Source organism: Vigna unguiculata, chromosome 2, assembly GCF_004118075.2.
Source record: "Vigna unguiculata cultivar IT97K-499-35 chromosome 2, ASM411807v1, whole genome shotgun sequence".
Taxonomy (NCBI): domain Eukaryota; kingdom Viridiplantae; phylum Streptophyta; class Magnoliopsida; order Fabales; family Fabaceae; genus Vigna; species Vigna unguiculata.
This window is the reverse complement of record NC_040280.1, coordinates 25,505,859-25,522,806: the sequence shown is the minus strand read 5'-3', so window position 1 is coordinate 25,522,806 and position 16,948 is coordinate 25,505,859. Positions and strand designations below refer to the sequence as shown.

Here is a 16,948-nt window from a genome sequence, read left to right as displayed (position 1 = left end):
CCATTACATGGGATGGGACACCGTCTTTTTATTTGCCTATGTTCTGTATACAAGGTAAATAATATCTATAATAATAATAACAATAATAATTCCCACAAGTTATTTTTATTTTTCATTTATACAAGTTGATCGCTTGATACACTGAATCTTGGCTTTATATTAATGTTCGTTCATACTGCCATATTCTTCTACTGTAATTAATATGTAAGATTAGTAGAACAGAAACTGTATATGTTATTTTATATAAGCATCTCTCTTTCTTTGCACTTTATTAATTCCTTTGCTGAGAATAAACTTAACTTTTTCTTTTCCCTTTTCATTTATTTTTTGTTTTCTGTTTGCTCTCATCTTGCTCATATAGTTTTCTCTCTGGATTCATCTTATTCATGTAATAGTTGGTACCTAATATTGTTGTAAGCGACATTACAAAGAAGTCAAGATGGTATCAGAATTCTTCATGTACGTCTTTAACTATCTTGTTTCTTTCTTTTTCTTGTTTTTTTTTCTTTTCACCCTGAGTGAATAATCAACTAATTATTTTTCTATTCATAGTTTTCTAAATCGATCCCAATGAGAATCTGACCATCCCTTTGGTTTCTCATGTCCTATTATCACCGATTTAAATGCCAAAAATAAGTTGAATTCATTCATTTTAGGTCGAATCGTTTACAAGTGATTTCCATGATTATGCAAAGAAAAAGTGAATATCATGTAATGCAATTTCTTAGGGGTTTGAATGATCAATATGACAATGTCCAATTATAAGTTGTTTTAATGGATCCAATGCCACATTCTAAAATCTTCTCTAATGTAGTACAACAGGGACGACAATTCACATAAATACTTTTCTCACTGGTGTGGAAGATAAATGTTGTTGCACCTGTGACTAGTTACAGGAAACATGAATTTACGTCAATTTATTAGAACAAGAATTTCGAGATATGCATTCAAAGAATGACCATTTGAGGTTTACAGTGGAAGAAGTAATATTGTCAATATTCTAAATATCAAGTAAGATTAACACAACAATACTCAGAAAATATTTTTTCTGCAGAAAAAACTCAATCCCTCACAAAGTCCCCACGCTTAGTGCGTTCACCATCTATTTTGTTTTGTTCTTTTTGCTCAAATGCATCATACTCAAGCGAGTTTTTCAAATTTTCTTTTTTTTTTTTTTTATAAACACATCTCCCTCCTCTCTCTTGTGATTCAGCTACACTATTTGTAAAGAATAAACTTTATTGTTTTTATTTTCTCTTTTCTTCTACTTTTTCTGTTCGTCATTTTGCTAATGAATTTTTTTTCTCTTTATTCATCTTACGCTCATACTATCGTGGTTGGTACTCAATTCAATTTGCAATAGAGAAACTGCAGAAAGTCTAGGTACAGTCACGAGTTTTCATACAATAAGGTCAAATTTTGTTGTTATTGGCGAAACATATGTTGTTGCGTAGTACTTTATGCAAAAAAGATACAAGGCTCCTTATACATTATTCGGGAACACATTCGTTGAATCAACTTCTTTTATCATCGATCATTTAATTTCAAGTGTTTGATACCCACTTGTTTAATATCCGTTATTGTCTTAGTATTGTGATGTTATATGTTAGTTTTTAATATGGTGGATGCATGTATTATATAAGACTCAATACTCAATTTTAAGGAGTAAGGATTCATAGTCAGTGTACTTATTACCTTCAGAACCTCTTTCCAATCATTTACTTTCATTTTGTCTTATTTTTTAAAAGTAGTTTACCTCCTTCCTTCCAATTTTGAAGTAGAAGTTGTGCTTGGACAATTGAGAAACCCTTCTTCCAGCTAGTGGAATCGTTCTCCATGTAGTTGAGCAAAACCTCCATCTCTTTTCCTTTTTGTTTATGATCCACAATTTTGGCTTGACTCTGTTATGGCTTCACTCTCATTTTTGAAGTTCTTTTTATTCTAGATTAAAAATGAAATGATTCTTTCCTCATAATTCTTTCGGATTGTCAGCCATAAGGGAATAGATTAGTTCCTAAAAAAAAAAGAAAACTATAACACATTACATTCTAAGGGGGAGTAAACTTTTTCTATTAGAAAAATCTTATATCTTATACTTATATGGTGGTACATTGTGAAACTAAAAGAAATAAAATAGAAAAAATGAACTATAAAAATTTGAATTTCATTTGAATATTTTATTTATATTAATATGATATGAATAGAATATTCAAATGAAATACTATAAATCTATTTATACGTCGTCTAGTATTTAATAATATAGAATATCTATATGTATCTCTATATAGATAAATATAAACTTTTATTAATAGAAACTTACTTTTTTAAGAAAAAAGTAAATAAAAATATTCGATAGAATGATAATTTCAATTCAATTATATAGATATATAGAAAAAAATCATATATAATAATAGAAATGTAATAATAGAAATGGGAATTCTTGATAAAAATGAATAGTAATAGAAAATATTTTATTTGGGAGACAATATACAATATTTATTATCTAAATTTTTTTTTCATTATTCCTAATAGAATATCAGTCCCATCTCTGTACAAATAGAATCGCATATCAAGTAAAATGAAAATGCGGATATAGTCGAATGGTAAAATTTCTTTTTGCCAAGGAGAAGACATAAGGGAAGTTAGGGTTTTCATGTTTTTATAATATTTTGCTTGTTTCAGTTTGGTTTTGTGGTTGTGGTACTTGGATGATGCCTGTGATGGTTTGAAAATATATTGTATGTGTTTTTAGATGGATTGCAACTGTTGTATGCATGAGAGAATCTACTATTCTTGCGTCTAGCCTAAGCCAGAATAGCAGAGAACTCCTATTTACCTCTATGCGAAGCTTAAGGAGGTCGCCCAAGCACGAGCAGTCTCACCTAAGCGAGACAGTTTAGCTTAAGCGAGAACTCGAAATGTTCGACTACACCCTCTATTCGAGTTCTCTTCTAAGCGAGGAGCTTCTAGCTTAAGCGAGGGGGGCCCTGTCGCCTAAGCGAGACCTCTTAACTTGAGTAGAATGAGGCAGATTTGTTGCAAACTCTATGGTTTTACTTATGGATGGATTTACTTACTCTTAAAAGCGTGAACTTGTGACTATGTATGTTTTATGTGATGATATTGTTATATGTTATGCTTAGTATGAAATGAGATGGCTGGTTGGTTGGGCATTGACATGAGATTATAATGCTTGAGATAAAATGTGGATTTGGTGTGAGAAACATGGACATGGCATGAGTAGACATAATTCCATGAAATTCTTGGCGAGATTTTATGGTGGTGTGGTTAGTGTATGTCTTGATATAAGAGGTGTCTAGATAAAGGAAGGTATTCTGAACTCTGATAATCGTTCACACTCATATACAGTAGAATGATATATGTGGTAAGAGTGGCAGGAGGTCCTAGTCTCTGATAGGATAATGGTATGGTCTTAGATGATCATGGATTAAACTTGTGTATGGTTGGGTAATAACCCCTTGTGTTTAGACTTTGTAGAGTTTAGAAACCAACACATGTGCATACTTCCTTTAAAATTCTATATCAAGTGCATAATCCGGATGATTGAGTTTGAGGTTCTTACATTGTTTGCATTCACATACCTTGTGTGCTTACTAAAATGTCTGTTTAAAAATGTGCTTGTATACTTATATGATGAGAGTTATTTTTATCTTTAGCTTACCTTTTTCTCTGTGTTTGTGTTTTCTGTTTGATTTTTCTTTTTGCAATGATCACCAAATACTTTGTGTGAGCACACATGGATATTCCTAAGGATCGTTCAAATGGTGGTGATGCTGCTGTCTAATTTTGGGCATGGTGGCTAATGCTCTCTTGAGCACCTTTTGTCGAACTATTTTATTTTGCAATTTTTATGAGTAAATTTCCAGTATAATTTGGATAACTATAATATGTTATCCCCTTTATACTTTTTGTTTGTGTTCTATTTTATACTGTAAACAAGTTACACTCTATTTATTTCAATTATTGGATGTTACATATTAATTGTGAGAATCTAGGTGAAAATTTAGACAAAAGCATAACAACAAGGACTATGCATGAATATATTATTTGTTTTTAGTAAAGTTTAGAATAATTTATATATTAGATACGAAAATTTTATTTGAAAATCTTTGTCTGGAAATTATGTTTGTTATGCAATGTATATTTTGTGCAATTTGGGGAATTAATAAATGACAAAATATTATAAAAAAATTATGACGTTTATAATCTTAATTGTCATGAAATATAACATTTTATGATTATAAAATTACATATGTCCCATAAACTATTACCTTTTATTATATTTGTAACTAAAATCTTTATGAAAAGTATTACATTTTGGAATGATAACAGAGCGGACTAAGTGCAGGTTTCACTATTTCATTCTTATCTCCATCCTCAAATTTAATATGTATATAATTTTTGTCTTTTTCAACAGATAACGGGTATATTTGTATATCCAAACCCATACTCTTTTTTTTAATGTTCAAAATATCAATTAAATTATTTAAAAAATAAAAATTACATAAACAAAATTATGACACTATCAAAATATTCAATATTAAAAGGACATATTTTTTTTAAGTAGTCAAATATTAAGAAAAATATTATATAAAACTCAAATTAAAGTATCAAATATCAATTAAAGAAAATTCAAATAATTGTATAAATACTAATAATTACACATAACTAAAATTTTATGATAATAAAAAAATTTATTAATTTTTGAAAAGTTCAGTAGTTTTACTTGCATTCAATCCACCCACATAAAAAAAAGAAAGAAAAATAAAATATGATATAATAATTCAAAATAAAAAATTTAATTACTAGAATATAATGTACATTCATCATCATACTTATTTTCACTCATGAGATAATCTTTTTCGTTAATTTCTTAACACCTATAAACATCAAATATAGAATATTAAGTGAGAATTCATAAAAATTACTAACAATAGATATTAATAGATTTGAGTAATTTATTTAAATGGTTTGAGTTTTATATTTCATCTATCAAAGTCTTTATAATAAAGTTGATTACGCTGAGAACTTAATATCTTATATCTCATTCATTGATAATATTATATATATATATATATTAGGTTATTTAATAAATTATAAATATTAATTTAAACGGTGATGGAGATAGGACGAAGATGGAAACAAGGACAGGATAAATATGTATATATACATACCCACTTAAAAATATTGGGTATTATCCATATCCATATTCGTACTTAATCAATGCAGGAATTTTCAATAAGAATGGATTTAGCTAATATCTATGGAGACGTATTTATTTATTATCTCTAGTTACTTTATATGAGAGTTTAATTTTAAATGTTATAGAAGATAGAACAAATCATTTAAACAACGTCTTCTAATATTTTTCTATGATGATTCTTTAAAACAAACATAGAAAATGAATTTTTTATATCGACAGTAACCGTTATAGGTAGTATATTTTTTTGTCGAATTTATCTGTCATTAAAAAATATATTTTACATTAGTAAAATATTTATTTTCATGTTATTATACATTACCATAAATGAGAATTGTAGCATACAAATTCTTTATTTCATGTTTGATAATAAGCTTTTTGATTTAATGAGATGATTTCTTAAAGCTTTGACTTTAGTTATGTCTTCTTTTTTAGTTTATAAATTTGGCACATTAATATTGAATTTTCTTATATATGTTAACTTTTAATACTGTCACGAAAATTAATATCTTCACATGATTCGAATGTTTCTATATTAGAATATATTACATTGGAGACGAAACCTACAATACAACCATATAATTATGGATAATTTTTTTATGAAGTCGAGTGCATTTTTAATAATATTCGGAGATTTAATTGTTTTTTCTTTTCTTGTATTTAACTAATTAAATAAATCAATGAGTCTTATTTTTAGATTCTGAAACTTTTTCTAATATGGTATTTTTTCATTCTTTAAAAGATGAATTTACTTGTTGATCAAATCTACAAGTCTTGGACATTACATTGTTACTTTTAATAGAATCATTGTCATTCATAAATGAAAAATTATAGTTCAAAACAATAACCATTTTGAATGTCTTTTGTTATATTATTTCTGTTTTCTATGATGTCTTTATTACTATTCTCCAAAACGATTAAACATTATTATAGGTTTTGGAGGATTGTTGTGGTAACTATGAAACATGGACACCCTTCAATGAAGAAAAACTAGTCTCCAATTTTAAAACCTCGTCATTCGTCAATGTTTTTGTTATATTGTTTCATACTAAAACTTTTAATTTTTAATTTTAAAAACTAAGAGCTGAGATTTCATCCCACTGTCACAAAATTGGAGATCCTATCCCACTCTTTAATTCCTTAATTGAGAAAACGGCTATCCCATGAAATTTATTAGTTGTAGAGTTTACATTACTTTTTTGTGATAATCATTATTAGTAATTTGTGGTATTAAATTTTGCTTGTATTAATAATCTAATAATGTGAATGTTGTTTTTCACATTATTATTGTTTCAGATTTGTGATAAATCCCTAACTACTTTCTCCAAATCATAACTACACATCTCTATATATAGGTTTTGGTGACAACTATTTGATTCCTTAATAGACCCATGTGTTACCAATCAATTTTGTTAAAGAGACTCAGGCTCAATTCCATTGGATATGAACCATAATCCTAAAAAGTTATACAAAGGAAAAGCCCGAACCATAATCCTTAAAAAAAGTTATACAAAGAAAAAATCAGTGATTTAGAAATTGTGTCAAGAAAATTTGGGTCCAATTTGCGGACCAAGTTATACTATCATGATAAAATAAACTGGAACTCTTCTTTGGAATTTCAATATACTTAAGAAAAACCAGATCCAATCTGCAGGATTAGTATAGACCATATTGCAAATGTTGCTTACAAATCAGATCCAATTTCCAAATGTCTTTCTTTTTGTACAAATGCTCACTTTTCATGATCTAGAATAGTTACCAGGTTGCTGGAATCAAGATAGACTATCCACCCATAAGATGGGAAAATAACATATTAACAAGCACCTTAAATCTTGAAATAAAACATCATGACTCGCCTCACCTCTGATTCAAATGTGAAACAACTCTTTTGTTCTGTAAACTTCGTTCTACATAGGTTGTCCAGGTAGCCTATAGTTTCCAATACCATGCAATGCGGGACTTGCATTGTTTGAGAGTATCAACAACTTCATAGAACTCCACTTATGAACTGGAGTCAACTACACTACAATCTCTAGGAAACAAAATTGAGGATTCTACCCGCTTGGGACATTCTCTTCAAGGCCACCACACGTCAAAGGTATTGAGCTTGTATTCTTTCTCTGTTGTCTTCCCACCATTTCTTTGCATGCCCCTCCCCAAATCTCTCCCGGCTGCAGATAGAGTTCATAAACTCCAAAATCAAAAAACCATATATCTGTGTGTATTTATGTATAAAATTTTGATTTTTTTAATGAAATTTGGCAACATGTCAACATGCAGTCTATTGGACAATTTTATCATTTCACTTCATCAACTAAGTACATGTTCCTCGGATCATGTTCTTCGGTAGGAACATGTCACATGTTTTATTGAGGAGGAACCACTAGAAACTAGGAAAATGCTGACATGCATGATGATAACATAACATTACCTGAATCTGACACGACGCAGCTCCTTTGTTCCATCAGCTAGTTGTCGGATCGTAATGTACACTCCAGGTTCATCTTGCTCTATCCATTCTGCCTCCAGGTCACTGGCATTGCTCATTGAAGGCTCATCTCTAGAAGAAGTGGTTGTCCTTGATGCTTCCACAGATGACCCTGCTGGGAAGTTTTGACCACCAACTTGATCCATGGCTTCAGATTGGTTATTCAATGAGGGTTTATAGTGATTCCTTGGTGTCCATTCCTTCAACGACATCGACCCCGGGCTTTCTTGTCCAGATGTCAGTCTTGAGTATGAAGAATCTCTTTGCTGTTCAAAGCCAACATAGTATATTCACAAATCTTGAACTCAATATACTATTTCTTTTATGGTAGTGTTGTTGTTGTTGCAGTCTTTTTCATTAAAAATAACAAGGTCGATGAAATGAACTGTTGTTAACAACTTAACATCGTACTGGTGTAGAAGTTGCAGATTACCTCATCCTCAGATCTGGAAGGAGTGTTAAGAGCTTGTCGATTGAATCTCTGGACATTGTAAAGCTCCATGATTCTGTCATAATTCTCACCCCACCATTTTTGAGCTTGCCACTTGTCAAAAATCTCTCGGCTTCAAATTTAAATGGTAAGTGCTTTCAGTCTCTAACTTCAGTAAAACAACTAATAATATTCTCTGTATAATAATAAGTCCTCATAATAGGTACATATTCTTTCACAACTTTCAATTCAAATCTATCTTTACAAATGAAATCGTGTCAAGAGCAGTGGTAACAATGCAGAGTTAGGCCAACAATTAATAACTAATTTAGTTATTAATTAATACTCTGAATAAAGATTCATAGTAAAACAATTCGCTATCAAGGATTGTGAGTGATTTCTTAACATACCTGAAGCGAATTCTTTTGAGATCATTTCCCCCATTAGGGAGAGAAACAAAGGTAATGTGAACCCCTGGCTCCACCTGTGCCATCCATTCCTTGGTTTCATCCTCTTCCTCAACAACTACATCACATGCTGGTGCTGACTCTGGCCCTCTAGAGGTCCTATCACCATTCAATCCACCCATAAATCTTTGGTCTGGTCTACCACCAGGTAAATAGGAGCTTGTGAAGTCCCAAGCAGGGGTTGAAGCTGAGCTTGCTCCTCCAATATAGGGGTATGGAACCCCTTCTGAAATGGTGTCAAAGTCGGGATATGGCCTCTGTCCTTTCTTGTAGGTACTGGACCCTGTGCAAGGTCTGCACTGCTTGTAAGAACCTGAAAACTTCAGTACCATATCCTTTAACTGCGAATGCAGAAAAGGAAAATAAAGAATCAGATTAACATCAATGCATTAAACATTTTGATTCAATTACGTACCAAAGATATCTATTTTCTGAGAAACATACGAAATTTATGACAAGTGACATTTGATAAACAGACAAGTCCTTCTTGGACGAAAAACTAAGAAAGATAATCACATGTCTATCTAGCTGCAGATGAACACTCTCAAATGGCGAGAGAAGTTACTTTCAATAGAGCAATTATTTTAAGATTGATTTATAAAATGTTTTACCGTAACACGCCACCAAAAGATAAATTTAGACGTGAGACGTGCCATCAGAATACTGTTACATAAAAGTGCATTAAAATTATTTCAAAACGAATATAACTGTATCGTATATTTTTCAAAAGTTGCATTATACATACGTGTACTTGGTCAACACTACACCTTCATGTAAACCTACTTTTACAGATCATGCCACTTTATCAGAATATCTCAAACTTTTAGAAAAATTGAGATTCTTGAATAGTGACACATTCTGCATCTATGGATTTGACCAATGACACTTGAATTGGGTAGCATCTGATGGGGAAGCGTTTAAAAAAATATTTTTAGTGCTTAAGAATGTGTTAATGCTTTCAAAACACCTGAGTGCTGTACTTTCCCCTACAGCTAACAATGTAGATCTCTCCTTTACATATTCCCTTTTAAAAATCCAATATAATCGTATCATCCGGTGATGCAGTTGATGAACAAATAATTATATACTGAGAAACATTTCTCAACTTGCCAGAAGAAGAAAATACAATTAAAGTTTCCCACTTTCAAAGCCCTTTTAGTTTAGTGATATTGGACCACCCCTTCCCCACATCCACTAAGATTTCAACAGAACATTGCAGCAGAAGTGTTTGTGAAATGGCTTACATGGGAAGAGTAGGGAAACTTAGTTGGGATGTTCAGAAACAAGAACTAAAAAATATGTTTGGATGAAACTAGATGGAGTCTAAGGTTTCAGATTTGTGTCATTTTCGAAGCATCGTGCAATAGCTTTACAGCTGGTATGGTGGAGAGTGTACTTGGGCATAGGATACAAGTGGATGACAACAACAGCAGTGAACATGAAAGTCCATTATAGGAACCTTATATATATCCTACTATCAACTATGTACCCCCAATGGAAAGCATTTCCTGTTTGCACAAATCTCCAACAATATCTATCCAAATATTACTTGTCAACATTTTCACACAAATCAGAAACATATGGTTCAAAATGGGCATCAGAACATGCCTCAAATACAAGTCTAATGATATTTCAACCAAAGTTCCCCATCTTTTTAAAAGGGGTTAGTGCCTAGCTTAATATTAAGCATGAAGATGAGGGCAACTAGTATGAAAATATATACAGGAGAAAAAGAATTGATAGGTGCACTCATTAGCAAATAGTAACAGTGAACCTACTTTCTTTCACTCACATAAAACCGTTCTCTTCCTAGTGACTGTTCATTAACCAATAATTGCCATTACAACACCTTAACAACATCATAATGACTCATCAATCCACCATGACCGTTATACGGCTACTAAGCCTAACCGTTATTCTACTTGTGGAGGACCTACTACTACCAATATTCTATTGAGAACCTTAAGAAATGCAAACACATTTTTCTGACAAAAACACTTCGCAAATGATATATTTTCTCCCATAATAAGTATCTATACATGCTGCATATGGACATAATAGAAAACTTTTGGGACGACAAGAATTCAAGGATGGGCCACACACCAAGATACGAATATAGCATTCCCTTCTGTGCTAGGCATCTTTTGTGAACATTATTACCTAAACCGCGGAATGTGGAACATGTTGCCACATTGCCACTGCTGCTCTTCACGTCCCAAATCAAAGAAGATTTTCATTTTCACAGCACATTAACTTTTACTTGTTTAAAAAATGCAACTTAAGGTAGTTTTGCAAGTCAATGATAAGTGAATAATAACAAAGTACTAACTCTAGGCTATACCAGCACTAGTCAAATGATAATGAAAACCCGGCACGTTATATGGTAATAAAATTCTACAGCGCGCTCTAGCTATGTACATTGGAAACATAATGCTGTCACTGTTATAAAGTCTGATTCAAACAAACCAACTTGCTCCTCTAATGTGGTATTATAAGTAGCCAAAAAGGGTACTGGTAACCTACTTGGCAAGTTGGTTCCGTAATTTCTAACTCTAGAGAGAATAAGAAGCACTGGAACCGACTTGACTGGTTGAAAATGCTATATGGTCACGTCACGGCACCACCACATGCATGAAAATAAAACCAATTAATGGAGCAAACCGTGGACCATCCGTCAACAGCAAAAGTGCCGAAAACGCACCACACTTGCGTCATCCTAAACCAAAACAATCCTCACCTATGATGCATATATAATATATAAATATCTCTAAGAGTGTGTGTTAATGTGTATGTGTATACGTGGAGGTAAAAGATTCAAAAGGGGTGGTCCCCACCGTAGAATGAGGACCCCAATATTGGTTTGATTTTGTTGGTTTTCACTAAGATGGGAAAAGAAGCTAAGCTGCAAAAGAAAAGTTTGTAGGTGTGAAGAGTGAGATGGGACTAAGAACCTGCGCACTCAGACTTTTGACAACTTCTTTTGTACTCGACGTGCCACTCTCACAACCTTCTTCCCCTTCCTCCGCCGTTTGCTTCGTACACGCTATGCATGTAAACATTTCCACCACTTCTCAGAGATACTCACTTTTTTTTTTGTTTTCCTCCTGCACACCAACAGCAAAGAAACAAAGCATTTATGAGCGAAAAAGTGCAAACCATATCAGTTAATACGCACGCCGCTGGTTTTGAATGGAGAAAGAAACACATAATAAAAAATGAAAAACGAAAACGGTTCGGGATAAAGTCGAGAGATGAGAATATATAGGTGGAGGGAATCACTTTCATTGAATAAAACAGTGACAGGGAATGACCATTTTTGGCAAGTAAAAGCAATGGTTAGAGATAAAGAAGGCACCGAAATAAAGAAGAACCAGAAGAAGCAACCGAGTTAGAATGCAACTAACGAAATAATAAGAATAACGATAAAACAATTGAAAAGAAAACTGGTCAAGTAACAATATATCCTTCACGAGGAACAAAATGGTCCTTAGCTAAAAATACAAAAGGGTAAAGCAAAGCAAAGCAATCTTGAGCAGCGCAAGGCTCGGGATCAGAGCAAGAGCAAAAGCTACAGGCACCCCAAAACCGAAAAGAAGGAATAATTGAAAGCAGAAAGAAACAAAACGGAGGCAACTCCGAATAAATGCAAAGAAAGACTGAAGGGTCATTGATCATCCTCGTTAGAAGAATGATCAAGAATAATTCCACATTGCCACATACTTACTTGCTGCTGCAAGCAGTGATAGAAGGTAATAAGTAATAATAATGCGGGTTGGTGCTTTATCGTACACAAATCGAAAATAAAAGAAGCAAAGCGTGTCGAAGCCGAAGTTTTCTGACACGTCCCTCACGCACCCGTCTACTCTTGTGATTCTCTTCTTCTTCTCTCTTTATCTTTTGTGTAAATCGCAATCAATCCCCGCTCTCCGAGATAACACTCCAAAACCAAAAAGCTAAGCACCACCGAGTCCCACACCGAGTCCGACTCACCAACCAGCTTCTAGAGAGAGAAACCACTACCCTTCAGAGCTACTGCAATTATTATTATTATTACTCGTTACAAAGAAAACAATAATACAAACAAAAAAAAGGTTATTGTCACACACTAAACAAGAAACAACATGGGTTGAACGTGAAAAATTGTTTGTCGGAGGATGAAAGGTGTGTGTGATGCAGGCAAAGAGACATGAGAAGAAGATGAATAAGCAGAAGAAGAGAATTGTTGTGTCGTAAAAGTGATGTCATTGGTATAAATAGCTATTCGAAAACGACTTACCAAGGAAACCTCAACTGCTTCTTCTTGTGCCTTGTCTCTCTGCACACTCCCTCACACACACTAAGGAATCTTCTACGATCTTGTTCAAAGCTTCAGGTTTCGGTCCTCTTTATACTCCTTCCTTCTCTTCCCTCGGCCTCGTCGATGGACGGTTCGTCTGCACCACAAGCACACGCTTTTGTTTCGCTTTCGGAGGCGCACCCGACCCCCACCACCACGAAAACCGTGCTTGCTACGTTGTCGTTTTCCGCATGGCCATGAAAATGATGAAATCGGTCCACATGCCAAATTGCTTGGGATCCCAAACCTAATTGTCGAGTTCCATGTCAATGCAACAAAACAACAAAGATTGCGCTACGCACAGCTCACACATGCTCTGTCAGTTACAATGAAGCACTACAATGCCATACAAAAACACTGACACACGATAATTTCGAGATGAGAACGAGAACTCCACGGAGAGAAATTGCAATGCTGAGCTGGGAAGTTCAACAGAGAGAGCAACAGAGGGTGTGGGTGTGAAGAAGTTACGGAACGAACTGAGACGAGAATTTCGGGGGTGGCGATATTTTGAAGAGAGGAAGACAGTGTTTGAGGTTGTCGTATTTATATTTGAGGCTGTGGGGGTGACGGCATCAGGTTTGGGCGTTAAGTTTTTTGAAGCAAAATGTTTTGAGAGAGAGAATGAACACTGGGACCTACATGTCTGGTCCAGGTTGATCCAATGGTGGAACGTGTAACTTTTTTTGTAAGATGACGCTACGTGGCGTGTTGTGGTTGGCTTTGATCATTTGATGTGTTTTTTAGAGGAATGGATGGCTGGGATTCGCTCAGGAGATTGGGGTTTGACAGGTTTCAAAATTTTGGAACTTTCCCATCCAGCTTGTACGTTTAAATTTGGGTTTTATTATCATTTATTTTTCGTATCTAAATTAGCCTTTTTCAAATTATTTGTTCTTTTCACTAACGTCTAATTTATCATTTTTTTAAAATCCAAATAAAAGCATTTTTGTTCATCGTGCTGCTCTATTAAATATTTTTTTCCCATAACAAAAACCATGCATTTTTACATATATAAAAAAAAATGGGAGATTTAAGTTAATAATTAGAAATTACAAAGGTTAAATTATTATAAAGGGGAAATTCGTCACGTATGTACACAAACTTATCATTGAATATTCATATCAGCTTACTTTGAAGTGGTAATGAAACATTCTAAAACTAACTTAATTAAACATAACTACAATAATTATTAATGTGAGGGTTCAATAAGTGAAAACTTAACCAATATAGGTTGTTAATTTTGTTATAAAGTAAAGAATAACTTGCATTTTTCGAAAAGAGAATCAAGAGAGAAAGAATAACGTTTCCTTCCATGTTAAGTGTACGTTTTGAGCTTTATAAGGGTTGCATGTGCAACAATTTTTTGCCATGCTAAACAAACTAGTGGTGTACTTCAAACCCTAGCTACATCACTAGAGATTATTCTAAACTTGATTCTTTTTTGTGATCATCGATCCTTTTCATAAAAAGTTCATCACTGTCTTCTTCAATGCCTCAAGTTTCTTTCTCAAAATACCACATGCATTAAGCTTATTCGATCAAAAGACATGTATATGGAGAGTAATGGTGATTTTCCAATTCATACTTCTCAAACTTAGAATAATATACAATAAAATTAACAAGTTTGATATGACAAATCTATGATTCTAGATTTTAGATAGATTCTATCAAAACAAGTATTAATTAATTTTGAGAGCTGAACTTATCCATGGATCATATCCTTTTAATAAGTTTGATAGGACAAATTAAACCAAAACTAATCATAATTAATTGTTATGCAAAGTTGGTTTACACACAACCCATTTCTTATAGATCTTTTTTTATCTTGCAAATTACCACTTTACAAGCAAGGTTATATATAACACTAGGCAAAAGTTATTTTAAAGTCATTTAAAGAATATGTATTTTCAAAAATTATTTAATTTTTCATTTTATGCCATGCAAATATTCGGAAAGTATTTCTTTTGATTGATAATTAAAAATATTTTTTTCTTGTGTCTGAATACAAATAAGATCTTAATGAAACTACTTCCAATAAAGTTATGGCAACTAAACATAGTTAAATAATGTCATAATCTATCCACGTATGTTTTGAGTAATGTTTAATTCTCACATTAATACTTACAAAACTACTATTTCTGAAAATAAATTCAAACCATCAACGTCAAAAACACACATTTGATATAGTAGTAAACAATTATTAACAGTTTACACAATGTATAGTAATTTTGTGAACTTATCCGTTAATGGTGAAAATTTTACAATAATTATACATAGAAATCAAATTACTAATTTTTTTTTTTCTTAAAACGGTTATCATCGAGCAATAACTAATAAGAATTTTCTTAACTACCCATATGCATTTTATAAACTTTTTTTTTCTTGGAGACCACAAAAGTGGGATTTTTACCATTACAGTTAAACACGTATTTGTTTTGGCATTAAAATAATTATTGTGCTTTAAGAAGCAAATTTTAACATAAATCTAATTACGTACAAATAGGGACTAAAATTACTCAATAAAAAAAAATACATGATGAATAAAATTGCACATAAAACTCGAAACAGAGAGAAACAGAAAGAAAAGAAAACAGAAGGCATCTTAAAAGGGACAAAAGTTGAAGCACTGTTGGAAAATACCCTCTGCTCCAAACACGACATTTCCCTATTCTGTCTGCTCATTTACTGAACTAGAATCGTACCTAACTCTGCTTTTTTTTTTCCCACTGAATGTTACTTCTGATGATTCAACAACTAAACTTATGGAGATGAACATGGCTAAAATTCAATTTAACTTCAATTAGGTATAAATTACTCTGTAAAAAGATTATATGATGCATATTAGAAATCTATTAAAAGGGTTATTTAACATGTTATGAACAGAGTAAACTAAAAAGTGTGTGTAGGATAAAGTTTTATATTAAGCAGAGATAATGATGAAGGTAATTCTGACCTTATTATAAACTAAAAAAGAAAAGGTTAAGATGAGATTGATGATGGAAGGAACGGTAGGTTACAGAACCGTTTGGTCCAATCAGTTTGCAAGAGTTTAAGTGCCACTGCAACAATTGCTTTCTCAACATATCTGTGTGAGAGAATCAAAATCAAAATTGGAATTGCAATAGAAGCAAGATTTTCAATAATGCTTCCACACAAAAAAAGAAAAAAAAAAACTGAAACAGAAGTAACTTGATTGCATGTGAAATGTTTGGTTACAAAACAAAATGATTTTTTTTTCTCTTAATGGGTTGCTTATATATAAAAGGATATGACTATGAAATTTCATAAATACTGAAGATAAAAATATAAACAAAAGTATGTGTCTTCCATATTTTTAAAGGCTTTATTCTTCACTTTTCTTTTCAGTTCAGAAAGAAACACTTTTAACGTGGGATTCATATAATTTTTTTACTTTTGTTTTCTTCCAAATTTTGGTCCTTTTATTTTCAACTAAACCGACAGATGGTTAGTCTCTTTGGTATGTCTATCTTACAGTCATATCAGGAAGTTGGAGGGAATAATGACTGTCCTAGGCTTATGATTAAAAAGGGTTCTAGTTTTCTTTTACACCATTTTAATATCATAAAAAAGAAAAAACTGATTTTTTAAATATATTTCACTGATCACACAAACCCCTTTTCAAAGATGATATTTTATGTTTATGTGTATCTAAAGGTAAAAAAAATATATATTTTACACTGTTTACACATTAAAAATCTTTATTTTACTTGCTCCATCATCATAATATATGAACTGTGCTGTTTTGCTTTTGCTATTTTGCCTCCTTTCCATGACTAATTTACAAGGCATGGCATAGTCAGAGAGTGTGTAACCCAAACCACTTCTCCCCAGAAGAGTATAGAGTAATTTGTACGGCAACCAGAAGACCACTTGCCACCGGCTATACCGGTGACCAGTGTCACTTTTTGGCCTTGCAAGGTGGGTGTGCAACTGCTCATCATAGGTTGTGAGTAGTGAGGGATTGAAGTGTGTCTCAGAATTT

At 32.5% G+C, this 16,948-nt stretch overlaps 1 protein-coding gene across 4 annotated transcripts; it reads right to left on the bottom strand.

The window, feature by feature from the left end:
- Positions 1 to 6,853: 6,853 nt before the first annotated feature.
- On the bottom strand, positions 6,854 to 13,521 carry LOC114172680 (protein BREVIS RADIX-like). Of its 4 annotated transcripts, none has more exons than XM_028057012.1 (7): positions 12,883 to 13,521; positions 12,396 to 12,638; positions 11,558 to 11,710; positions 8,550 to 8,947; positions 8,143 to 8,272; positions 7,653 to 7,975; positions 6,854 to 7,392 (listed from the first exon to the last, which is right to left on the bottom strand). In XM_028057012.1, the coding sequence occupies exons 3-7, from the start codon at positions 11,663 to 11,665 to the stop codon at positions 7,314 to 7,316; spliced, it is 1,038 nt and encodes a 345-aa protein (XP_027912813.1). In that variant the 5' UTR covers positions 11,666 to 11,710; positions 12,396 to 12,638; positions 12,883 to 13,521; the 3' UTR covers positions 6,854 to 7,313. The 4 variants fall into 4 exon arrangements, with proteins under 4 accessions (XP_027912813.1, XP_027912822.1, XP_027912831.1 ...); XM_028057021.1 differs by having other exon boundaries at positions 12,462 to 12,638; XM_028057030.1 differs by lacking the exon at positions 12,396 to 12,638.
- Positions 13,522 to 16,948: the final 3,427 nt, after the last annotated feature.